At 37.1% G+C, this 27,576-nt stretch overlaps 2 protein-coding genes and 1 long non-coding RNA gene across 4 annotated transcripts in view; 1 reads left to right on the top strand and 2 right to left on the bottom strand.

Moving 5' to 3' along the window:
- The window catches only part of pi4kaa (phosphatidylinositol 4-kinase, catalytic, alpha a), a 46,197-nt gene extending 38,639 nt beyond the window's left edge, over positions 1–7,558 (bottom strand). For both annotated transcript variants that reach the window (XM_083569235.1, XM_083569234.1), the window contains exons 1-7: positions 7,374–7,558; positions 5,295–5,411; positions 3,699–3,792; positions 3,533–3,621; positions 1,868–1,940; positions 1,485–1,747; positions 979–1,045 (exon numbers count right to left, since the gene is read on the bottom strand). In XM_083569235.1, the coding sequence (XP_083425361.1) occupies positions 979–1,045; positions 1,485–1,747; positions 1,868–1,940; positions 3,533–3,621; positions 3,699–3,792; positions 5,295–5,411; positions 7,374–7,469 (799 nt within the window). In that variant the 5' untranslated portion in view covers positions 7,470–7,558. The remainder of the gene's footprint in view (positions 1–978; positions 1,046–1,484; positions 1,748–1,867; positions 1,941–3,532; positions 3,622–3,698; positions 3,793–5,294; positions 5,412–7,373) is intronic.
- Positions 1–27,576, top strand: part of LOC310741492 — a 126,674-nt gene that overhangs the window by 63,759 nt on the left and 35,339 nt on the right. The gene's annotated exons all lie outside the window — the stretch shown is intronic.
- Positions 9,555–21,799, bottom strand: slc25a1b (slc25a1 solute carrier family 25 member 1b). Its single transcript, XM_083569461.1, has 9 exons — positions 21,492–21,799; positions 16,721–16,828; positions 15,474–15,573; positions 14,811–14,949; positions 14,214–14,298; positions 13,204–13,308; positions 12,973–13,088; positions 11,628–11,701; positions 9,555–11,537 (listed from the first exon to the last, which is right to left on the bottom strand). Exons 1-9 carry the CDS (start codon positions 21,601–21,603, stop codon positions 11,423–11,425), a joined length of 954 nt encoding a protein of 317 aa, XP_083425587.1. The 5' UTR covers positions 21,604–21,799; the 3' UTR covers positions 9,555–11,422.

Here is a 27,576-nt window from a genome sequence, read left to right on the forward strand (position 1 = left end):
ACATCGGGGTAACAGTTTCAGGAAAAAAACACATATGAATGAAAAAAATCAGGTGTCCCTATTCTTTTTTCAATATACAAATCATGTGCACTTAAACTTTGCAGAATCTTTTCTCAACTTTGTCATGTCAGTGGACATGCCAACATCTAGTTACTCTCACTGGTGTAGTAAGATTAATTTTTTTGTAAATCTTTTGCTGTGATTGTGTGTGTGTGTGTGTGTGTGTGTGTGTGTGTGTGTGTGTGTGAGAACTTTATTTGTTACAATTGTCCAATCAGAATCTTCTTTTCAAAAAATTCCAAACTGTTTACAAATGCAGTCGACTTAATAATTAAATGTATTAAAACTAACTTGGTATAAAACTAACTTGGTAAATGTATAAAACTGGGAAGATTCTAAAAGTAAATATATTTAATAAGATCACTAATTAATCAATATTTCAAATATGAATCAATGATTATTAATCATCAAAAAAGGCGCATATTATTATTACTAATAATAAACCATACACATGCATTAATCAGCAGCCACCTTTCCAGCATCATAGTCAAGGTTTTATACAACATTTACTTTTTCAGTGGTCTGTATGTTGATCCCTCTACACACACAAAAATAAGCCAGCTTTTCTAAAAATAGCTGTTTCCTACTTTGTTAAATCATTGTTGATAATTATTATGAGAAATTATTAACATGATCAGTGTCTTCACATAGATGAATATCATTTATTATTAATAATGACATATAATAAAAGGTAAATTGAGCAAATGTGTTATTTCAGATCAAACTGAAAACTGTACGTATCAAACTGGTAGCCCTTCACATTAATCGGTACCCAAGAAGTAGCTCTTAGTTTCAAAAAGGTTGGTGACCCCTGGTCCAGATGATTTCAGTGGAACTACCCAGATATTACACTTGCTTTTATAAAGTTTTTGACAGGAGGAAGTGGACGTTTTTAATGATTATATGTTCAAATGTTACCTTCAAAGTAAGGAGCAGAAGGGTCAGCGGGAGAGCTCGGAGGCAATCCTGTACGTTCTGGACTAGCCTGTTATAAAACATTGAGGATAAAATCATGATTATTTCTGTGCTTTAACATTTTTGATCATCCAGCCTGTAATATAAAAGCATTGACATGTTTAAGATATTATTCATTCTTTATGCTGCAAAATATATCGCACCTAATCCTTATGGACCTGTATGTTAGACAAAGTGTTTAAAAAAAATCATGTAATTGGCGTATTTATTTAGTACTTTGAAAGTAGTCTCCAGTGTAAGTGATTTACAAACAATAAAAGCTAAAGTTGCACAGCTGTAAATTTTGTTTAAAACATAATACATTTGTAAAAATGGATGGCTTGGAGATTTAAGATTATATACTACTTTTCTATTCATTTTAGATTTCTGGTCAAACTACTACACTGGACATCTGTTTGTTTTAAACAAATTGCTGAAAACAGGTAAAGTGTGGCACTGCAGCCTCAGACCTGCTGAGAGATGCTGGAGACGCTGCTGGTTTTGCGCCTCAATGTGTCGCTCTGGCACACAGTAAGCAGCGAACTGGGTAAGATGGAACGGAAGTCATTGAATGAGCGGCGCCTAACTGACTCTGGCTCTTCCGAAGTGGTCATGGGCTGCGCTGTGGTCAGCGGGAACAGCTTCGACAGCAGCGGTTCATCCGTGTTGCTGTAGCGCCCAGATGCTCGCACCACACCCAGCAAACACGGCAGAGTGTATCGGCACAGGTATTCTAAGTAAAGATATACGCCATTTCTGAATAAGCCAAAACCACTGAGGTTTAAAAAACAACATCTCATTTTGTAGTAATTACTAAAAATCATAATTTAAAGATGAGGCTATGGATGCAGACCTTTGTCTTGATCCTCAGGCTTGCGGCACATTTCAAGGAGTACTTGCATGAGGTCCACCACAGCCTCCAAAATCTGTACAAGACAAGAAATGTTTTACAAAATCAATCCATTAATATCTTGAATAATGTGAATGACTCCTTTCTTTCTGTCAAAACTGCAAAAATAAGATATCTCAGCAGGTGAAAACATCTGGAATATCTTTAATATAGTAAAATGTATCCAGTTTTTACAATTATAAAATATTACATTAAATAAAATGTAAGACTATTGAGCCTAGACCTTTTTGTCACTAATTTCAATCTTTTGGCAAAATAAAAGCACATCAAAAGAACACCATGCTAATCATTTCTTTGGTCATGACTAGTGCTTCTAAGGTATAGTGAATTATGAATAACATTCATTCAACATCTGCTGAAAGCTGAAGATAAAAAGGAATTAAATTTTTTTGCACGACAATGACGCAAATTAACAAAGAAATGACTTAACCAAAAGAAGATCAATGTTTTTGAATGACCAAGCGAAAGCCCAGACCTGAATCTACCTAAAAATCTGTAGGGTGACCTGGAGCAAGCTATGCACAAGAGATACCATTACAATGTTATAAAAATATGAAATAACAATGCATAAAGTTGTGTGCATAATAGTAGAGAGAACCTCCTCATTAAAGAAAACTTCTCCAAAAATATCTGTTCATAAATCCTAATTAATGGCCACACATTTGATTCTAGAATACTTTTGTATACAGAGGAGTTCATGTTCAACTCAATGACTGTAAGGTGCTCATGTTCTATGGTTGCAAAACAAGTTTAAATCATCACCTCACCACCGCCATGCTTGACAGTTGTTATAAGGTGTTTGAGCTAATATGCTGTTTTGGTTTTGGCACTGTAATTTCTCTGAGCATTAAATGGTCCTTGGGATGAATTTGCTAGGATGTCCACTTCTGGGAAAATTGGCTTAAATGTCTTAAATGTTTCCCACTTATGAATTTTCTTCCTCACTGTAGAATGGACTTAAAATTGTTTAGAAATTACCTCATAACCCTTCCCAGATTAATGGGCACCAGCAAATGCTCCTCTAAGATCATTGCTGATATCTTTCTTCCTTAGTACTGAGATAACACACACCTGAATGATCCAGCACCTGCTAAAACTTGGGATTTTATAGAGGTGGTCTTATAGACTTGCTGATCAATGAATCAAGTGAATTCGATTAGCAGCATGTGGCTGTCACTAAGCCTAGGTTGTAGTGAAAGATCTTGAGTGGCCTGCTATAGAGTTTTGACCTAAATTCTACTGATCACCTTTGGGATGAATTGGAACACTAACTGCACCCCAGGCCTCACCCTACATTAGTACCTGACTTTACTAATGCCTCTGTGGCTGAATGAAAACAAATCTGCACAAACACAATCCAAAATCTAGTGGAACAGCTACACAGAAGACTGAAGGACAAAATGTGGACTGGGATGTCCAAAAACACATTATTAATTTTATAGTCTGTTGTCCACAACCATTTGTCAGTATAGTGTATTCTCATAGTCATTTTTATAAAGTTCCTATAAATAAAAGAAATTCTATAAAACAATATTGGTGAAGTAATACCAGTTAGAGTACAACTTAAGTACACTTGGCTTTTTATAATTATTGGAATACTGCACCTACCTGGATTCGTAAGGTCTCGTCTCTCTGAGCGACGTCAGAGAGCATAGTTACCAAGCAAAAGCAGAAGTTCTCAGATACGGGCAGAGTTTCTGCAAGAATAATGAGGTGTTCAATAAAATGCGTCATTTTAAAACGTAAAAAAAAAGGAAAAATATAAAATGTTTACCTCTCCCCTTCCTCTCACAGCTTTCTTCAATCCACTGCACCCTTGGCAGCCCTTTCAGCAAAGCCAGGAGGTATGGCACAATAGTATCTTTGTGCTTAGAGAAACAGACAATTGAAATTTTTAATAAAAATAGGCAAAGCCAAAATCTATATTGTTCAGTTTCAGGTTTACAGAGTATGGCAAATAACGGCTTGACTTTTACAAGAATATATTTTTCTTACAAAAACAAAAATCACACAAACTTGCAGTCTTTTTTTTCTACAAATGTATTACCTATTTTTACCTATTCTATAATTTTATTAAAAAACTATATAGCACCGTGTTGCTGAATCCTTTAATTTTATTGTCTAGAAGGTGTGTAGTGTTCTATAGGTTTTATATTTATTCAATAATTCATTACTTTAATGTTATTATTTCTATAATAATGGCTCATTCCAAGGGATCAGGGACCTGAAATGTGTTGTTCTGTAAAAATTAAAATGTTTAAACATTGATGACGTGAGGTTTATTGATTTGTCGAAGGAGTGTCCAGAATCCAAAGTGTGGTTTCTGTTTAACTGCACGTTCGTTTGTTTCATGAAAAAAATGCAGAAAAAACAACATTCCACGTCTATAAATGAAATTATAAATGGATAAAAACAAAGTAGGATTTCTTATTAATAGACGATTATTTTTCTGTAACAGGTACATAGCCTGTCATATTTTATATTTTTTTATATAAGTTAATGTAATAATATTTATGAGCAACATCATAGACACAAACCTGCAAAAAGAGACAACACGAATATAGTATTTCTTTTTAAACAGGCATCTGCTAATACCAATTGCTCACAGAAAATATCAATATTCATATGAGGTTATTGCATGAAGTACATCAGTGTAGAACATTAAAGACTGGAGGAGATTTAGCTGCACGTCTCAGAACTGAGCCAAGAACAAAGATTTCCGTTTGGCCTCCATCATATCAGTTATATGACAATGGTTTCTGCATCACAATTTTTTACCATATTAATAATAGTTTCCATGCTTGACTGTTGATTGTTTTATTCATGACAAATCAAATAAGTGAAAATATTTTATAGTGATGTCATTTTAACTGGTGATGTCCATTGGAGGAGTTCAAATTACTATATTTAACAATTTGTTTCCAATATAACGACAAATAAACTATTCAGTTACAGTATAACTTAATGTACACAAACGATGTAGTATGTATACAATAGTATATAGTATCAATAACTCGTTTTTGTTAAAATACTGCAGTTAAATAACATTAGAAGACAAATCTTTTTTCATATCACCAGCATTAAGAACCCTACAATACATTTAATACCAATTCCTTTATTAAAAGAAATCCATAAAGGTGGTAATACATAAAGTGGCTTTAAGGTTAAACAGAAGGGAAGTTCAAGCCTTTTCGCTGACACAGACTGCTAAGAGACACGATAGGGAGGCAGGACGCATCACCAGCAATAGTGGACCATTGCAGAGTGCTTAGTATAGTGTGTGAACTTCTTTAAAAAACAGACAAACAAATTAGCGCTGTTATTATTTTAAGCACTGTATCATTCTTCAGTGTGTATTGTGTCTCTGTACCTGCAGCTCAGACTCCACTAGGAAGATACCGAGAGCTATCACAGCATCTCTTCTCCTCTCGTCCAGCTGGAAAACACCACGGAAATCCACTGGACACATGCATTGTAGCTTCTGGACCTAAAAATCCATATAGCAACTGCTTAGTCAAATAATCCTCAACCTAATTATAATACTGGCTTTTTTAGGATATTGTTTGTGTGTATAAGGAAACAGCTGACTGGGTATGTAATTTAAGCTGTTGTTACTAGGTGATTCTTGAATTAAGCTTAGATTTACAGTAAATTATCAAGCTGTTACATGGGCATACATAATATATGTAGAACAAAAATATATAGGAACAATCATTGCGGTGTAGGTCTAAATTGGAGATGGAGCTAAACAGGTGAACATGGATGACAGAACATTCATCCCATCACAAGCAAAAGCTTGACAGTTTCACAACCATCCAGACTGGGAGTCAAGAAAGCTAAACTGGACATGTCCTGGGTAGAACGGATGGCATACTTTATCTTTCTTGTCAACTAGTCAATCATGGGTGTCTGTAAGCTTATGTATGTGGAAGAGGGTAGACAGCACATTCTTTTGTGTTTCTGTCAAAGCAGCAGTTTATAAATAATTGAAACCATTTGGCCTCATGTTTAGAATTTAAACAACATTAATTTTCCTTAAAGGTCAGACTACAAGTACAGAAAAACTAAAACTACTGCCTCTTTATTAAGCAGATCCCTCATGTCTGTGTTACACTCTTGCTCTCCCTTTTAGTTTGGCTGCCATAGCTAGTCTTGCCATGGTCCCTACATACACCCTGTAAGTTATAGACACTGTACAGTGTCACAATAAGAATAAATTACAATCCCTATTTCTATTTCTTTCTACTTTCTTTCTCTTCCCTCCCTCCCTCTCTCTCTCTCTCTCTCTCTCTCTCGTTAAGCATTCTCATAATGTACCAGTCTTCCTGTCCCTTTTTTCTATTTGGATCTGCCTGATTCATCCCATCACCCTACCTCCTCTTTAATTGAAGACCACTCTGTGCAGCTGTGGATGGTTCAACATAAACAGCCTTAAGATCCATGAAGTTACTAAACAACTTCAAGATCTATGAGGACGATTTGGACTGTAATTAATATCAACAGTCTGCTACAAAGGCTCAGGACTGCAGTTTGCATGAACACTTAATTTATGCCCCTGTCACTGAAGAGCACATCTCAATAATGATGTAACTATAATGAATAGACATTCGGTGCCACCCAAATGAGGGCAGGTTCCCTTTTGAGTCTGGTTCCTCTCAAGGTTTTTCTTACTCATACCATCTCAGGGAGTTTTTCTTTGCCACAGTCATCACTGGCTCGCTCATGAGGCATAAACTTATATGGAACAAATTTATAGGCATTAAACGTATTCATTACAACTTTATAACATATTTAGCTCTGTCAAGCTGATTTGGGAAAAGTAATATACAAATACAATTGAATTAAGAATTTATTTGCAATATGGACACATTTTCATCATTGTCAGTGGTTAAGGATCTGGGTTACTGATCAGAAAGTTGGGCCTTAAACCCTCGGTGCTCGAGGAGCACTGTATCGTCCCTGCACTCTGACCCAAACATCCTGGGATATGAGAATAAAGAATTTCAATGTGCTGGAAAGCAAAAAAAAAAAAAGTACGTTTGTTGCTTATGAGAAACCTGTCTCCTGCATTGCACAGAGCCTTGTAAAACACTCCGAATTGATGTGATGTGTGTATTTTTAATGTGCATGTATTTTATTTTGCATTGGCTTGGTGGTCAGAGCTTCCATGCACTGGTTTATGTGTAGCAGGATGAGAAGAAGATCCCTGATGAGGGCCACGAATGCAAGCTGTCAAAATGCAATCACGTGTGTTGCCTGCACTACTGCAGTACTGTCAAGCTGACTCAAGACACTTGCACTCAGTAACCGGACTGCGGAAAACCTACTCGCCTATTTCTTTAGTTTACGAGTTATTTTGACACGAACGGCTAGTTCTAGGAAGTGGAGTTAGCATGCTACCTCGTTAGCCCGTGTGACCTCTTTAAAGTGTTTATGTCCTGATTCTTACCTTGTCAATCGGAGCCGGCCGATGAGCAGCCAATGACCGAGCCAAGGACAACACAGTGTTAAAATAAAACCCTCTCGATCCCCCTTTAGCAGCCATTGTTATTTTATTAAACAGGATTTAATGTTGATGCATCTCTAGGCAGTGGTGACGCACGCAATCAGTACGGCAAGCGAGAGAGTTCATACGTCCTGAATACGCTGGGGGGGGGGGAATACGCGATTTAAAAAATTAATTCGTTAGCTGCAAAAAAAAAGGGGGGGGGGGGGAGTGGTTATAGATATTATAAACAAACAAAAAAACTCCCAAAATCTTAATTTTCCCCAAAACTGTTACCAGATTTTTTTATTTTATTTCATTTTATTTTTTTTCCCGTGGGCTCACCACCTGCAGGAGGGACCATAAGGGACGGTGCTTTAAGGATTGGGCATCAGTCGAAGGCGGGGGCCTGCTTAGACTGCTTGCCCCGCGACCAGAATTACGGATAAGCGGGAGAAAATGAATGAATGAATGAATTTTATTTTTTTATTGGGGGGGTGAGAGAACTCCCTTCACTTAAACAAGATGACCCAAACCTGTTGACATTGTTCCAGGCGAAGCCAGCTCTGAAGATATGGATATTATGGGTTTACGAGGAAGATCTTGAGTGACCTGCTATAAAGTCTGATTCAACTGACATATATACTGTATATATACTGTATATATACTGAGCACCCCAGGCCTCCTCACCCTACACCAGTACCTGCCTTTACTTATACCAATGTGGCTGAATAAGTACATCTCCACAAACACACTTAAAAAACTATTGGAACATCTTCCCAGAAGAGTGGAGGTTATAATAACAGCAGATAGGAACTAAATGTGAAACTTCTTCTTTCGGCTTCTCCCATTAGGGGTCGCCACAGCGGATCATCCTTCTCCATACCCCCTGTCCTCCTTTACATCTTCCTCTTTCAACCTGTATGTCTTCCCTCACATCCATAAACCTCCTTTTTTGCCTTCCTCTTTTCCTCCTTCCTAGCGGCTCCATCCTCTGCATTCTCCTACCAATATACCCCATGTCCCTCCTCTGCACATGTCCAAACCATCTCAAGCACACCTCCCTCACCTTGTCTCCAAAACGTTCTACATGCGCTGTCCCTCTAATAAACTAATTTCTAATCCTGTCCATCATTGTCACTCCCAACAAAAACCTCAACATCTTCAGCTCTGCTACCTCCAGCTCCACCTCCTGTCTTTTACTCAATGCCACTGTTACTAAACCATACAACATCGCAGGCCTCACCACAGTCCTATAAACTTTTCCCTTCTCTCGCTGTTCTCACTTTCTTCTTACTAAACCTATTTACTTCCTACTTCACCATCTCCACACCATCCAACCTTCTCTCTCTCTCATTTTCCTTATTCATTAGCTGCTCAAAATACTCCCTCCATCTTCTCAACACACTCTCCTCACTAGTCAACACATTTCCATCTCCATCCTTTATTGCTCTAACTTGCAGCACATCCTTCCCAGCTCGGTCTCTCTAAATGGCCAATCGGTATAAATCCTTTTCTCCTTCATTAGTGTCCAACCTCTCATACAGCTCCTCATATGCCTTTTCCTTGGCTTTTGCCACATCCCTCTTCACCTGCTGCTGCATCTCTTTCTCCTTATGCTCTCCTCCACTTCCTCATTCCACCACCATGTCTCTTTGTCTTTCTTTTTTTATTTCCAGATGTCACACCAAGTACCTTTCTATCTGTCTCTCTTATCACTTCTGCAGTAGTTGCCCAATCATCCAGCACCTCTTCACCACCACCGAGCCCCTGTCTGACGTCTTCCCTGAATCTCACACTACACTCTTCCTCCATTAGTTTCCACCATTTTATTCTTCTTTTAAGCCTTACTCTCCTCCTCTTCTTCTTCACCTCCAAAACCATCCTACAGACCACCATCCGATGCGGGCTAGCTTTACTGTCCCCTGCCAACACCTTACAGTCTCCAATCTCTTTCAGGTTGCATCTCCTGTATAGAACATAGTCCACCTGTGTGCACCTTCCTCCACTCTTATATGTAGGAACTAAATGTAAAACAATGTGTTCAAAAAGCACATGCAAGTCTTAGGGTCAGATGTCGACAAATTTTGGTCACCTAATGTTGCTTCATGCTTTAAAAAATAAATAATATAGAACTCACACAAATTCATGTCCAGCCACCAAGATTTATTGAACATTAAGAACATAATTTAAAGGCACATAGTATGATGGATTATCAATATATCTGTCAGTATAATAGAACAGTGTAAATGTTTTCAGTCTCGGATGAGCATCAAAAACGATTAAGTAATGTCCATCAGTATTTCCTCATCACTATTAACTACATATATTTATTCCTGGCAGCTGGTATCTTCTGAACAATGGAATAAGCATGAACAGAAACAGTACAGATGTACACACAGAACCAGATGTACAACAGCAAAGACCGGAATAAAACACTAACACTCAATACAACATGCATTTTTTTTTTTTTTTTAAAGGTATGAACATTTTAATACCAGAGACAAACATTAATTAGGCACAAATATTCTTCCTTATCATACATACTAAACACAGTGTTATGCTCCCATGTGGCACACAACATTAAGTAGCACAAACATCTACATTTGCTTCTGCTCCACCATAATGACATTTATTTATTTAACATTTGCTAAATATATATTTTTTTATCCATATATCTATATAGTGTATTATATATGCAACATAAGTAAGGGAGACACTAGGACAAAGACAATTTCTTTACACCTCTTGACACTGTGGATTTTCTGGGAATTTCTTGAGGTAGGAAAAGTGATCAATCTGATAATGGCACTCGAAACAGAACAATTTAAGGCAATTTCAGATTCATGAACAGCTTTTCGAACCAAACGTTTTCGGGTGGCTATATAGGAAATGTATCATTTTTAAGCATTATTAATATTAAAATATTCTGTAGCACACACAAATGTAATGTCGATCAAACTGCTCTAGTCAATAGCACTGCTAATAGTCCTCTAGGTTGCATTTAGATTGTTTAGGGTTTCAAAAAAATGTAAAAAAATTTAATAAAATAAAAAAAAAAGAAAACCTGGCATCATTGTTCCTGGCAACATTTATGAGAAAAGCTACACACTGTTAATAAACACTAGTAAATACTGGTCAGGCACTTAAAAGTAAATTCATTACTTCTCTTCCATTAGTACCAAATCCGTTAAGGTTTTAAAAAGTGCATGTATTTACTGGAGATACTGAGGAATGTGTGTTTCTGTAAGGTAAAGGCTTTGGTGATGCGTCATGATGGTTCAATGTTCTGTGCGTCTTTGGATCTAAGAACTTATCAGTATTGAAATAAAGAAATAATAAACACTTTAGGAATCACATTAGGAATTATATTAGCTTAACAAAAGAGAGGGGAAAAAAATCACTCAGGCTCCACTTAACTCTCATTCTTCCGTATAGTAAATTATTATAATTATTATTATTAATAATTTTTAGTTGAAACCTCCTTGAAGAATTTTTTTTTTAGCTGTAACACATGCTGTACACATGCATTGACAAAGTTTTTTTGTCCTCACCACTGAATATATTTTAGTGTCTTTACTTGACATAACACCAACTGATCAGAAAATTAACAATAATAAAGGCAAAGTAACTATTTTCCAGTTACAAAAGTAAAATCAATTAAAAAAAAAAGATTAAAACACTAGAAACACAAATTTTCTAAGCCAGTGTTCTCTCTCCACATTAGAAACATTTGGCTTTCCAAAGACTTCACCGCTGAAGCCATAACGTGGTGTAATGAATGTTTTTTTTTTTCCTTCTCGACAAACCAGTTTTTCAAGTATTTCTATACCTCACATTTTTTGGGGAATTTTTTTTTTTATGGAATTAATTACATAGAGGAAACTTAAACACTTTCACAGCTCGTGTGATGTTGCCTCGCCCTACTGATGTCGTGTCTCATTTCCCAGTGTCTGCATTTGTTGTGAAGGTCTGGCCGTGTTTTATAAGCCGCCTGTGCAGCGCTCTCCGTGTTAATCTGTCTTCCACACAATGTTAAGAGCCTTCACCACCTCATCGTAGATCACAAACACGATTGCCACATCCAAACACACGCGCCCGAGTCTCGGAATAGTACCTTTGTAAAACCTAGAGCACAAATATGCATTTAAATCAATATTTCAAATATCTGATGATGTGTACTTTAACAGCATAGTCAGTGTCAGTATGATCACTTACGCTGCTGGTCCTTCGTGTTTCATGATTTTCAAGGCACAGTCCACAGTGCTCTTATATTTGTGTGCCTCCAGGCCCTGGACAGAGATGTTTAATTACTCACCAGGACACTATATATATATATATATATATATATATATATATATATATATATATATATATATATATATATATATATATATATATATATATATACAGTATCTCACAAAAGTAATTACACCCCTCACAGTTCAGCAACCATTTTAGTATAATATATCTACTATAGAAATTAAACATATTGCTACTATTTGTGCTTCTGGTAGCCGCTAAACTGCATTTCTTTGCTCCATACCTGTACTTTCCAAAGACAGTAAAATTGTATCTACCTATCTATTTGTTATATCGCTAAGATTTGTAACACTTTTTCATTTTTTAAAGAACACCATATGTTTTATGCTATATGCTATATACACAGATCAGGAATAACACTATGACATTATAACATTGTGACTGGTCCGTGAATACACTGATAATATCTACATCATGGCACCTGTTTGTTGGTGGGATATATTAGGCAGCAAGTAAACATTTTTCTCCTCAAAGTTGATGTGTTTAGAAGCAGATTTAGAAGGATTTCAGCGAGTTTGTGTGGTCTGATCCAACAGAAGAGCTACTGTAGCTCAAATTACTGAAGTTTATGTTAATGCTCAATGGGTCAGGACTGTTTTGGCAGCAAAAGGAAAACCAACACAATATTAGGCACGTGGTCATGATGTTATGCCTGATCCGTGTATGCTATACATGTTGTTCTTTTATGCTCAGGTTGTAAGCATGTGTAACATGAGTAAGCTCTTGTTATCACTTACACACAGAATAGAAGCTACAAGCAGTCATTCCCTCAACAGTTTCTCTTTAACAGTCCTAAGGACTTTCCCCTGTCAGAAAACGTAAACTGGAAACCCCTTCCCTGAGTGCCAGAAATATCTGAACGATATCAACATCATGCTTTTGTAATCAACAGTGCATCTGTACACCACTACTGTCAAAACATCTGCTCTATAAAATGCTAAAATGTGTGGTAGGTGTATGTACTGGGCTATGAATGATAATGTTTCCACTTTAGAAAATATTTATATTAAGAAGTATTATTCACATCTGCTAGAACTCTATGCTAAAACTGGATGCATTCGTTTTAATGATTATACTTTTTACAAATTTCCTATTTTTTTATACTAAATACGCAAAAATATTAAAATCTTCAGCATGCTACATGGCATTAAATATAGACATAAAGGTTCCCTTAAATTAAAATGATCATACTCATTATCATAAGTCTTTGTAGACGTCTTTAAAGAAATTTTAAACTCACCTGCATGCGAGTCTTAATTACATCAAGTGGTGTGTTCCCAAACACACTAGCAGCCCCGGCTACAGCTCCAAAAACTCCCGTCACTAACGGGTTTATAGGTTTGTTAGGGTTGTCACCTGGTTTTAAAAGAGAAAAAAACTTTGTAAGCTTAAAGCCAACGTGGCTGTGCTGCATATGCACAGAGTTGTGAAATTCAGAATCATGTAAATGCTTTGAAAGTTTAACACAAACCTTTGTACCAGTTTCTCAAGGAGGTCATAACATAGAAGCGAATAGCCTGATTTGACCCTTGCTTCAATACTGTCGCTGTCAATCCCTGATACGTTCCCCTAAATCCTTTAGGAAACACAGGAAAGCCACCGGATTACAACACATTTCACTCCATTCTGCATCCCTCTCCAGAAACAAGTAATTTGTTTTTGAATCAGCATTTTTTTTTAATAATGAGACCTCAATTACAGTAACAAGTTTCTCATGTGTATTAATAATCCTTTATTTCTTTATAAATAAATGTATACACTATATGGACAAACCTCCTTTCACATTTAGGTCACCATTTGCACCATTTGGAGATTTGTGCTCATTCAACTACATGGGAATTATTAAAGAAAGTCAGGTAAAAATGTAACGTGAGAACCGGGGTGCAGTCAGCGTTCCAGTTCGTCCCAAACATGTTCATTAGAGTTGAGATCAGAGCTCTATAGCCACCCACTCAAGATCTTCCACTCCAATCCATGTAAACCATATCTTCATGAAGCTCCTTTTGTGCACAGAGGCCTTGTCATGCCGGAAACAGGTTTTGGTCACCAATTACTTTCTACTTGTACTTTATCAGGGTCACTGTTGTGAAAAGTATTTCACTTTGTAGAAAATTTTACTATGTTTGTTAATACCTGCATGCTCAGTTATATAATGCAAAAACCCAATAAGTACTGCATGAATGTACAATACAAATCTAATGATGAATTGCAATTTCTTCAATTCAATCTATTATGTTATTGTTGTTATTGCTATTATTATTATTATTAAAATGCTTTGATCCCTTTATCTGACACTAAAAATAGCAACAATGATGTCAACTTTAAGCCTAAATCCAAGACTAAGTTTTGCTGTCAAACCAAAGGTAGATTTTATTAAATCTGCATGTGAAATATGTTGATTACATTTTTAATTAAACTCTTCAAATTAAATAAAGATGAAAGCATGGTGTAATCTGTTCTCCAGCAGGGGGCAAAACAAACCTTGTGTTCTGACTATTTCCCTCACGCCATGGAAAAATCCTCTGTACTTTGGGTTTGCTGAGGTCTGATCATGAATAAATTTAACCTGAAATGGGACAGAAAGCAGATATTCACTATTAATACATACCAAAGTCTCTTTAGAAAAGTGTAGGTTTTGTGTAAAATCTATTAATGAGATTAAAAACGTGTAATCATATTTTATTTGTGTAGTCACATTCAAACATTTTTATTGCTCCATCATAAGCAGGATACAATCAGGAGTACAGTAACTTGCTTAGCACCATGACAACAAGAATGCATGAAACTCCTTCTGATTGTGAAAGTGAAGATCAAACCTGTTCCTGAATCAATGCTAAACTATTTAATGCCCCTGTGATTGAGCTGCCACTAAACACCTCCAACATATTAGCTGTGCATTAAATAAAAAGTGTGAATTGAATTAAAGTTGACATTATCATCAGACCTGATGTTGCAGAAAACTAACCAATGCCCTCTGACCAATCACAATTGAGCATTTAACTCTGCTGTGATGTAAGTTGGAAACAACTGATGCTGGTTCCCTGATCAATGAAGATTAAATATCACCGTCACACAAACCTTTATTGTCTCCATAGGACACACCACAACTACGGCCTCAGCTACTCCAGCACCCAGACCGCATATCAAGCCTCGGGTACTGTCCAGCTTGCCGGACTCGTCCCTCATCTGGTTACTGAGGAACTCAAACATACCGAACCTGAAGACAAAAGAGACAAAATTCACATTTTTACTTAATAGTTATGCAAAAAATGGCCTCTTCCACATTTAGTCTCGATTTGCTGTTGAAAACCCTATACTCTTAATAAAGTAAAGCTACTGATGTAGGGTGAGGAGGCCTGAGGTGCATTCAGTGTTCCAATTCATCCCAAAGGTGTTCACTAGGGTTGAGGTCAGAGCTCAACAGCAGGCCACTCAAGACCTTTCACTCCAACCCATGTAAAACATAGAAATAACTTTGTGCACTGTGACATTTTCATGCTGGAACAGCTTTATGTCTACTGGTTCAAGTAAATAGAATGTTTAATTTTGTTGCATCCAAAGACTTCCTATACAACTGTGTGCTTCCAATGTAGTGGTAACGGTTTAGGGGAAGAACCACATGTGGCTGGAAAAGTCAGGTGTCCCAATACTACTTGTACTGTATCAGGGTCACTGTTGTGTAGAAAATAAAACAGCAGCAGGCTTTCATTACATCAGAAGTACATTGGACAGGTCAGTTACCTTACAGCAGCTTTGGGAATGGAGCCATAGAGCAGAGAGCTGAGGCCTCTGTACAGACCTTTTACTCCGTGACCCTGCACTGTCTGCTTGACGCAATCACCTGAGCAAAAGTGAAAAAAGATGGAGATAAACATGTTTGTATGGCAATGTTGAAGAAAAAACTTAGTGGTTATTGGTCAAGCTGACACAAAGGAAGAAAAAGAATTAAGGATCTTAATATGAGATATAACAGGTTTTGCTGAAAAGAGCGTTGTTGAGAACAAACAAAAAACAACAACTGTGGAAAAAGCAAAATGCTGCGCTCAAATGCTCAGAAGGCAGTGTAGCTATATGAGCCGATCTGCGAGATCGCATTTGTGTCATAGTCAAAGCAGTGGAAGCTTATCTGTTTGAGCGGAAAAGTGTATAGATTAGAAAAGTAGAGCTGAAGACCTCTGCAGACTCGGTAGAAATGAAGGAAGTGCTAATTCTATGTGCCACGACTATCAGCATTGTGGGTAGTGGAAGAAACTATTCAACTATGTAAAAAAAGGCCAACAAGAATTTACCTATGAAATAAAAATATCATAGACCACTTAATAATAAATGTTATTAACTAAAATTTATCTGCAATTCATTCAAGGTATTTCCCCTCAAGGATGATGTTTTTTTTGTTCCTTTTCTTCAGCTGTTATGTGGGTCATAGGTGTTATAGTCTGTAAGGGACTGATTTGTTTGCTTGTTTCACCAAGAAAAAAAAAAAAAAGAAAGTAAATCATTGATTATGCCAATGAACCCTCGATGATAAAAATCAGTAAACGTCATCTACTATTTGAAGTGTTGTCACAGGAGAGCAAATTTCCCAAGTGGAACACTCAGTGCTGGAAAACAAGTTGTTGGGAAAAAAAAAAAAGGAAAAGCCTGCCTTCGAGGGACTATGAACCATTAGTTAATCTCTGATGCATACTCGAGATATTACACATTTGGACCCTGAACTTAACATGCAGTTCGAACAAAAACGTTCCGTTTTCCTCACATGGCCAGGATGAGGCATTTATTTATAATGGGGGAAAAAAGGTGACACTTTTTAAGAAATGGCAAGTTTTACAATAGTTATTGATTTCTGCACTTTATTAAACATATATATATATATATATATATATATATATATATATATATATATATATATATATATATATATATATATATATATATATAATAATTATATATATTTTAAATAAACGTATAAAACATAAGGAGACACACACCGATTCCTTTGAAGCGTGGTGGGTTTGCCTTCTCGTCCAACTGTAACTGGGTCTTCACATACTCTGTCGGGAAAGTGATGCAGATTTCAATCCCTCCTGCGAGTCCACCTGCAAAAACAGAGAGGGACCCACATTTACATCCACCGCTAACAAAACACACAGCAAACAGATTTGAGGAGATTTGTCAAGTTCGTCTCCAAGCACTTTCAATAGGCAAAAACCCCCCAAAATAACCATTCAAATAAACATGCCACAAAAAAAAATTACCTTGTCCTTTTATTTATTATTAAATTAATAGTTTAGATTTGCTATTCTTTACAGTGTGTTGGGTTGCAGAGTCTTCTATCTAACCATTTATGTTTAGAAGCAAAAAACAAGCATGGATTTGGGGGCACAAAAATATCATGCAAATAAATCAGCCTTTGATACAGGAAATTCATCAAAACACCAAAACAGATCAGCCTTCATCCTGACAATCCAAATAAACAAATCTTCATTTCACAAAACTGAAACACAGAAAGAAATTGATCTAAAAAGGATTGAATCATTTGCACAACTTAATATTTTGTACAAAATGTACACAGCTATATCTATTAACATTGCCAATATTTATAATGTCTAATTTACTACAGCCACACTTTCCATACTTACTGCACTAATATTTATTTAAATGATTTAATACAAATCAACCTTTATTCAGTCTGTGTTTCATCATAAAGGTATACCAAAGATATAACATAATACATAAGAAAACTGCTGTAGATTTTTTATTGTGGTTTAAAAATCACATTTGATTGTATACCCCATGGTCCTCGATTTAAAGACGCCCCAAAAACTTCTGCATTCCATATTTTTGATATTTGCCATAAAAAAAAAAAAAATATTAAAAGAAAACTTTTTTCTGAATCAAATGAATGACAGTCATGATATTATATACCCTTTTATAATCATGTAATCGGGCCTGTTTTGGGTGTTAAATGTAAGCCATTCTCAAAAGCAAGGATTCAAAATACGCTGGAGCCTCCTTAAATTTTTCAGCTCAAGGCATCTGCCGGTTGAGGAGCAAACAGCAGAGTCTCATGCGAGCTTGTGTGATTGGCTCCCTGCGATTCTCCCCACAGAAAACACCCACTGCCTCATCAAGCTTGAAGGGGTGTGTCACGAGCCACCAGTCCTGCTGCTTAACAGTGCAAAGGGGGGGAAGAATAAATGACAAGGTTCTGCCACAATGACAGCACATGCTCTTTGCTCTTTGCTCTCCTTGCTTTCTTTGCTCTCCTTGCATGCCAGTCAGAACCCAACTACGAGTAAAGACACGTCACATTCCCAGACTGCTTATAAAGAACCAGCCAGAGACACACCTGCATGTTATTCTGTCCACTAAAACAAAAGGGATTTGGATCAACATAAATCAACATGGAGTTTAAATCAATCCTGCCTAATGTCAGGGAACAGAAAAAATATTTGTGTAATTCAGTTTATCATGAATTCATACACAAATATGCGCTATGCAGAATAGTATAATTCAGTAAAATAGTACTGCACCTTTACTGGAATTAGGGAGTGGCTTTTTGATATACTTTACTTTCAACCAATATTTTACTCAAAATATTGCCAAAATCTACTTTTTTTCCCTATAATCACTTATTTATATACAAATGCTCATTTGCCTTTTTAGCATCATGCAACTCAGATGGGTCGATCAAAAATTACAATTTAAAAGTAGCAAAAATAAAACCTATACTAATCACTGTAATCTATATGTTGCTACATACACTACATTTACACATACACAGAGTACTAGTAGCTTGTATTGCGTATGTATAATTAGCTATCACGTGGCAGATTTATTTCATTGAATAAATGTACTTTTGTGTAAGTAAAAGGATTTTGACACGTCTGGCCTCTAAATCCATGCCAAATTCTGTGCAAGTGTAAAAACTGTATAAGGATCATCCAGTGTCCACACATCAGCATGAGCTGTATGGGATTTTTTTTTTTATATTTTTGACCTTTCCTCACAAACACACTCGTTACGTAAAGGTTTCACTGTCACAACCGACACAAACCGGATGTTTTTTTCCATTCGGAAGGTTGCATAAACACAGCTTTCTTTTTAAGGTGTATTATTATATGCAGCACTGAGCTCATTCTTCTCAGGAAAGGCACTCCTATAATTCATATAATGTTTGCTTTATTTTTGACCAGGATGTGCAAACTGAACATTTTGCATAGTAAAATATTAACACAAACTGAGATAAATAGTTTATTGATTATTAGAATTGTGGAAAATCTGTGTCCCCTTGGGATTATTTTGCACTCGCTCTAAAAATGTTTTGTGATTTATACAAAGTTTGAGACAGAATTTAAAATAATGTAGCATGTATTGAACCCAACAATACAACAATTTTTTTTTTTCTTTCTTCAAACAGAAAAAGACTGGTTCTTCAGGATTTAGTGCACCTGTCCAACAGGAATGAGTTGAATAAAAAATTAACAAAATGAGATTATTTTTTACTTGTATTTCAGGTTTTCAGAATTTAGTATGCCAGTGAGGCATGGGCAAAAAAAACAAAAAAAAAACAATCAGGATCTTGTGATCGTATATTCTGTTTGTTTGCAATGACAGTTCGAATGACAATGCTCATTTTAGCTAGTTTGATTTAATCTCAGGGTCGAGTGTGAGTTTATCTTAGTTTCTGGGTTAGATGAAAGGATCGCTCCTATCTCTGATTCACTCTCTACAACTGTGCTGACTGTAGGATTAACGTGAGTGCAAAGGTTATCGACATGTTAAACTTACAACACGCAACCAACGAGGGAACCAGCAAACTACACACAACAGTAAGCTTTAAAAGATGACCGTGATACACGTACGTTTACACGTTGGCCACATTTCTAAATTTTTTTCCAATATTATATTGCTCTTTAGCATTGTTATGATCAAGAAAGGCCGGGGTGACAGTAGTATAAGTGTGCAGCTGTCAAGCCAGAAAATGGGACGTGTCTTTGGAAATGCTGAGTCATTGGTTCTTTCACTGAAGCGCCAATGCTGAATGTTCACACGCACAAATCAAAATGCATCATGATTCAATTCAGCTGAGACGTGTTTCTATTTTTGTGAATGTGTCGTCATGCTTTACTTTGCATGACGCTCCTTCAAAGAGCTATAGAAACTGACATTTATTTAACTGAGAACAAAACGTGCTAAATATTTCCATCCAATAGACTGCAATCTATGCACAAACAAAGCAAGGAAGATGAACCTCGAATAAAGTTATAAGATCCCAGACTTTATTCAGGTATAATTAGATTATAATTAACCATTAACATTTTTGAAGAAATGTATTAAGAAGAATCATCGTATTTTTTAAGCTAGGAAGGTGATACCCTCACTCACACGCGCTTTATCTAATTAGCAAAGCCCCGTCTACACGATCATATAAAATGTAATCTCCTAAAAGGACCACTGCAAAGGACAATGTCGTTCAACATATATTGCTCATTCTCATTCTGTCATTTTCACAAAGAAATGAAAGGACCAAAGCTCCGACTACGTTTCTTTTTTATGCATTAATATAAATGCCAACTAACATAATAAAACTGACACGATTTACAATGTGAAACCAAAGAATATATAATTTTTTATTTTTTTGCATATTTCAGCTTATTTTCCCTAAACTTAAACTGAACATCTTTTAAAACCCATACCATTTGTCTTTCAAGATCTCATTTTTTCAGTATCACCCAGGAGAAGATGGATTTTTAAGCGTCACATCGGGATCTGACAGATACATCTGCATACCTGCTTACTGATCAAGACTTTTGATCAAATGAACCAGAAAACAAATTGATTTGAACCGTTTGTATTTCTTTTTTTACACACACACAACACACACACACACACATGTAAATATTATATATATATATATATATATATATATATATATATATATATATATATATATATATATATATATATATATATAAAATATTTTTTCCCCTGGTGTGGTGTAGTCCATATCAATTTTAAAATCAAGGTAGCCTTGTATGTTAAGGAGCAAATATTAAAACACAAACACACACACACACACACACACACACACACACACGTTAGAAAAAACATGATCAAGGCTTTAATTAAAAGGAACCACGTATTTGTTCCAGTTGTTAACTTAAAAAATATGCTCAGTGTGTTTGTCATACACATGCAGATACCATGCCATATAAAAAAAAAAAAAAAACATGACGTCCTGTAAAGTTACAGCATACAGTAGTAGTTTCCATCCTGTTCCACACCTAGGTGTCACTTCATCTTTATTTAAATGCAGAATAAATGCATGTATTTTTTATCGTGCTGCATCAACACATCAAAATTTGTCTGCAAGCAAACACACCAGACTGTTGGGAATCAGACAGACAGAACACACGTGTAAAGACGGACAAATTTTTTTTAAGATTTTTAAAATAAAATAAAATAAAAACGCAGGGAAAACAATCGCAAGCATTAATATTTCTCCACACTGTGTTTGAGATGTACATGCCGGATCACACCAGGTACTTGCCTGCACCGTGATGGGGTTTATGTGACACGATCCTGTTGAAAGCACCAGTTGTGTTACACTTAAAGCTATAAAACCAGTGCAATGGCTGAAAGTGTAAACGTGTTATGTTCCTCTGTCCGAGTCAGTGCCGCTGCACACTAAGTCGTGCTGTAAAACCTGTAATCTCTCTTTACACTGCTGTGTCCGGGCGGTGAGATTGAGCTTACCCGCTAAAATGGCTTTTCCCGGGTGAGTGAGTTTGGCTTTTCCAGCGGGTGCAGCTGCAGACAGACAGTGGGGTCTGTGGAAGGGACTCACGAATCTCGCTTCTCCTGACATGGTTCAGTATTTTACACTAACGACCCGCGGCTTCGCTGTAACTTAACTTGGTATTGTATGGATGGTAAATTGGTATAGAGTGTTTACAGCTGCCCTCTGCTCTCTGCCTTGCTCTCTGACAGCGCAAAGTTTCCTGGTTCCTGTCAGCGGTGGCCGAGAGGCCGAACATCAGCCCTGTGGGCGGAGCCTCCGCCTTACACATACGCAGCGCCATATTTTTCACAAACAAGACATTTTAAGGTGGAACGTGATCATTTTGCTTGTGTGCAATTGGCTTATTAAAAGAGAAAACACCTTAACAGTGTGTACAGGCAGACAGCGCCCTTTAATTATGGCCCGTCTGGGTGTTTCTAGTGGCCTAGTAGGTAACACATTTTTGAAAACACCTCCTCCTTCAGTGGTTTTTCGATATTATTTTTTAACCTTTTACATTCATTTTGAAGACAATAAAATTATGTAGTTAACATAAAACATCTTAAATATCTCAGAATATCTTTTATAATTTTTGATTCTTCAAATAAAGACAGACTTTGGACACTTGACAGACAGACAGACAAGTTAGAAAGATAGATACTTTATTCACCCCAATGGGAAATTACAGCTTCCAGCAGTAAACACAAACATAGACAATAAGGCATACAATAATACTGTACTTCAAAATAATGAAAGGGTATGTTAAAGAAAGGGGGGGGGATGATGTTTGTTGAGTCTGTGCAAAGTGCTGTCGACTCAACGTGTTAATGTGCATGGTGTACAGTGTGTAGTGTAGTTCAGAACGATTGGGGATGTGTAAAATGGTGAATGAAGGTAAGAACGGTGAGAAAGCTTTCAGTTATAAGGTAGTCACCTAGAATAGCTTTCCAACTTGAGGAGTTCCTAGAGGTAATTGACTACTTGTTGGCTGCTTTTTCTACACTCTCCGATCACATTCATGCCTAACCTCTCAACTGGGTTTTTGATTGGGTGATTTTGGAGCCTAGGTCATCTTATGCAGCACTCAGTCATTGTCCTTTTTGGACTAAATCACCAACAGTGACAAAAGCAAAGCACCCCACAGCATCAAACCAAAGATTCAGACTCATCAGACCAAAGAACAGTTTCCACTGATCTAATGTCCATTCCTTCTGTTTCTTGGCCAAAGCATGTCTCTTCTACTTGTTGTTCTTCTGAAGTAATGGTTCCTTTGTCACAATTCGACCACGAAGGCCTAACTCGTGAGTTGTGGCAAAGGAACATTACGGTTCACTGAACAGTAGATGTACAAATATGTCTGCCACTTGAACTTTGAAAACCATTTATGTAGATCAGCAGTTTTTAAGGCTAGTAATTCCAATAAACTTATCCTCTGCAGCAGAGGTAGCCCTTGGTCTTTCCTAGGACAGTCCTCATGAGAGCCCGTCTTATCGCAGTGTTTGGTCATTTTTGAGACTGCATTTGGGGTTGCATGTAAAACTCTTGAGATTTTTCAGATTGACATAAATTAATTTGTCAAAGTAATGATGCATTGTCTATTCTCTTTGCTTAACTGGGTGTTTCTTGGCATAATATGGATTCGTACAGCTGTTGTATTAGCACTAATTGGGTTATTGACTCTGTACTCACCCTTTGCACAAGACAACTGACTGTCTAAAGCACATTAAGAAGGCAAGAATTGAATTCATTCTAGGTAACCACCTCGTAAATCTGATGAGAGAAAGTCTTGAGTGTGCCAAGCTGTCATCAAAGCTAAATGTATGTACTTTGGACAATAAAAAATATAAAAAAAATATTCTGGGTTGTTTAACACTTTTTTGTTTACTATATAATTCTATATGTATTCTTTCATTGTTTGGATGTTTTCAGTATTAGTGTTCACATACATACATATACATATATATATATATATATATACAGTGAGGAAAATAAGTATTTGAACACCCTGCTTTTTTGCAAGTTCTCCCACTTAGAAATCATGGAGGGGTCTGAAATTGTCATCGTAGGTGCATGTCCACTGTGAGAGACATAATCCAAAAAAAAAAAATCCAGAAATCACAATGTATGATTTTTAACTATTTATTTGTATGATACAGCTGCAAATAAGTATTTGAACACCTGAGAAAGGTAATGTTAATATTTGGTACAGTAGCCTTTGTTTGCAATTACAGAGGTCAAACATTTCCTGTAGAGTTTCACCAGGTTTGCACACACTGCAGGAGGGATTTTGGCCCACTGCTCCACACAGATCTTCTTTAGATCAGTCAGGTTTCTGGCCTGTCGCTGAGAAACACGAAGTTTGAGCTCCCTCCAAAGATTCTCTATTTGGTTTAGGTCTGGAGACTGGCTAAGCCACACCAGAACCTTGCTATGCTCCTTGGTTATCCTGGCTGTGTGCTTCGGGTCATTGTCATGTTGGAAGACCCAGCCTCGACCCATCTTCAATGCTCTAACTGAGGGAAGGAGGTTGTTCCCCAAAATCTCGCAATACATGGCCCCGGTCATCCTCTCCTTAATAAAGTGCAGTCGCCCTGTCCCATGTGCAAAAAAACACCCCCAAAGCATAATGCTACCACCACCATGCTTCACAGTAGGGATGGTGTTCTTGGGATGGTATTCATCATTCTTTTTCCTCCAAACACGTTTAGTGGAATTATGACCCAAAAGTTCAATTTTGGTCTCATCTGACCACATCACTTTCTCCCATGACTCCTCTGGATCATCCAAATGGTCATTGGCAAACTTAAGACGTGCCTGGACATGTGCTGGTTTAAGCAGGGGAAACTTCCGTGCCATGCATTATTTCAAACCATGACGTCTTAGTGTATTACCAACAGTAACCTTGGAAACGGTGGTCCCAGCTCTTTTCAGGTCATTGACCAGCTCCTCCCATGTAGTTCTGGGCTGATTTCTCACCTTTCTTAGGATCATTGAGACCCCACGAGGTGAGATCTTGCATGGAGCCCCAGTCCGAGGGAGATTGACAGTCATGTTTAGCTTCTTCCATTTTCTAATGATTGCTCCAACAGTGGACCTTTTTTCACCAAGCTGCTTGGCAACTTCCCCGTAGCCCTTTCCAGCCTTGTGGAGGTGTACAATTTTGTCTTTAGTGTCTTTGGACAGCTCTTTGGTCTTGGCCATGTTAGTAGTTGGATTCTTACTGATTGTATGGGGTGGACAGGTGTCATTATGCAGCTAACGACCTCAAACAGGTGCATCTAATTTAGGATAATAAATGTAGTGTAGGTGGACATTTTAAAGGCAGACTTTTGGGGTCTTTGAGGGTCAGAATTCTAGCTGATAGACAGGTGTTCAAATACTTATTTGCAGCTGTATCATACAAACAAATAGTTTAAAAATCATATATTGTGATTTCTGGATTTATTTTTTTTAGATTATGTCTCTCACAGTGGACATGCACCTACAATGATAATTTCAGACCCCTCCATGATTTTTAAGTGGGAGAACTTGCAAAATAGCAGGGTGTTCATACACACACACACACGTGCACAAGTGCATCTCAATAAATTAGAATGTCATGGAAAAGTAAATTTATTTCAGTAATTCAACTCAAATTGTGAAACTCGTGTATTAAATTAATTCAATGCACACAGACTGAAGTAGGTTAAGTCTTTGGTTCTTTTAATTGTAATGATTTTGGCTCACATTTAATAAAAAACCCACCAAATCTCAACAAATTACAATACTTCATAAGACCAATAATAATAAAAAAAATTAGTGAATTGTTGGCTTTCTGGAAAGTATGTTAATTGTTGTATATGTACTCAATAATTGGCAGGGGCTTCTTTTGCTTTAATTACTGCCTCAATTCGGTGAGGCATGGAGGTGATCAGTCTGTGGCACTGCTGAGGTGGTATAGAAGCACATGTTTCTTTGACAGTGGCCTTCAGCTCATCTGCATTTTTTGGTCTCTTGTTTCTCATATTCCTCTTGACAATACCCCAAAGGCTCTCTAAGGGGTTCAGGTCTAGGGAGTTTGCTGGCCAGCCAAGCACACCTACACACCTTGGTGTGTTGACTTCTTTTTAAAGCTGGTCAGCAGAAGGAAGCATGAAGTTTCTTGGTAAACGTGCACAGTGACTTTGGTTTTCAAAAAACACAGTGGACCAACACCAGCAGATGACCAGTGTTGGGCAGTAACGCGCGTTACCGGTAACGCGTTACTTTTGACAGTAACTAATACTGTCAAGCGTTACTTTTAAAAATAAAGTAACTCCGTTACCGTATGGTGCGTTACCCGTTACTTTTTTTAATTAATTAATTTCGGTTGAAGTGTAACCTGCTTACAGCAGCGTCGCATTTTAGGATTGGTGGATAAACACCACTGTAAACACAAAGAAGACGCGCTGTGGGCGTGTCTCCGTTTATTCAGGTCTGTGCGGCAGTAATGGCGAGTCGAGGCGAGAGCAAGACGAGTTTCTCAAAGTGGAAATATGCTCATTATTTCACTTTAGTTAAGTATAAAGACAAAAACTTTTAAGTCAAATGTAAGTTGTGTCTTTCTGGTTCGAAGCTCGTATCTACTGCGATAAACGGCAACTCCAATCTGTTGAAACACCTCCAGAAACTCCATGCCTGAGGAGCTAGTAGCTAGAAGCTAACCCGGTGTTCTGTTCTACACTGTGGATAGTTTTTATACTTCAGCTGTGAAAGGAACATTTTTAAGAGCTCAACACAACAGCAGAAGCCACTTTAGTTTTTGATTGTGAATATATTATTCAGCTTGTTTTGTTATTTATTTCAGAAATCCTTGTGATATATTCAGTTTGTGCAGGTCTGACTTTAATAAAATAGTGTTTAAAAATGAAAGGGCATTAATGGGAACATTAAAGAAGGTTCTTTAAAAAAAGTAACTAAAAAGTAACTTAACAGTAACCATTACTTTTTGGTGTAAGTAATAAAGTAACGGCGTTACTTTTTGAATGAAGTAACGAGTAACTGTAACTAGTTACTATTTTTTTGTAACAAGCACAACACCAGCAGATGACATTGCACCCCAAATCATCACAGACTGTGGAAACTTAACACTGGACTTTAAGCAACTTGGGCTTTGAGCTTCTCCACCCTTCCTTCAGACTCTAGGACCTTGGTTTCCAAATGAAATACAAAACTTGCTCTCATCTGAAAAGAGGACTTTGGACCACTGGGCAACAGTCCAGTTCTTCTTCTCTTTGCCCAGGTAAGACACCTTTGACGTTGTCTGTTGATCAGGAGTGGATTACAAGAGGAATACAACAATTGTAGCCAAATTCCTTGCCACGTCTGTGTGTGGTGGCTCTTTATGCCTTGACCCCAGCCTAAGTGCATTATTGCGTAGCCTAGTGAAACAAACTGAGAGACCTTTTTAAAGGCTCAGGTAACCTTTGCAGGTGTTTTGAGTTGATTAGCTGATTGGCATGTCACCATATTCTAATTTTTTGAGATTTGAATTGGTGGGATTTTGTTAAATGTGAGCCAAAATCATCACAATTAAAATGACCAAAGATTAAACTACTTCAGTCTGCGTGCATTGAATTGATTTAATACATGAGTTTCACAATTTCATTTGAATTACTGAAATAAGTGAACTTTTCCATGACATTCTAATTTATTGAGATGCACTTGTGCACTTGTGTGTGTGTATGTGTGTGTGTGTGTGTGTGTGTGTGTGTGTGTGTGTGTGTGTGTGTGTGTGTGTACATCTGTTCCCAATACTGTTAGCTAAGAATAGCAATCCGAGGCCAAAGTAAGCACAGGTTCATCCAAACTGAACTTTTTTAATGGTGGTAATCAATGTTTTGGTGATTTGTCTTTTGTCTACTGTAACCTCTCTGTTCTTGGCTGACAGGAGAGGAACCTTCTTATTATTATTTCGGCTGCTCCCATTAGGGGACAGCGGATCATCCGTCTCTATACTACTCTGTCCTCTACATCTGCCTCTTTCAAACCAACCACCTGCATGTCCTCCCTCACCACATCCATAAACCTCCTTCTTGGTCT

This window comes from Silurus aristotelis, assembly GCF_946808225.1.
Source record: "Silurus aristotelis genome assembly, chromosome: 18".
NCBI classification, from domain to species: domain Eukaryota; kingdom Metazoa; phylum Chordata; class Actinopteri; order Siluriformes; family Siluridae; genus Silurus; species Silurus aristotelis.

Bases quoted from the DNA above. Each gene is read 5' to 3' on its own strand.
- slc25a1b (XM_083569461.1), bottom strand. From the start codon at position 21,603: ATGTCAGGAGAAGCGAGATTCGTGAGTCCCTTCCACAGACCCCACTGT. The intron at 16,829-21,491 runs GTAAGCTCAATC...CTGTTTTTGCAG, and splicing joins GGGAAAAGCCATTTTAGCGG to GTGGACTCGCAGGAGGGATT. The intron at 13,089-13,203 runs GTTTGTGTTAAA...TTTTAAAACCAG, and splicing joins CTTGAGAAACTGGTACAAAG to GTGACAACCCTAACAAACCT.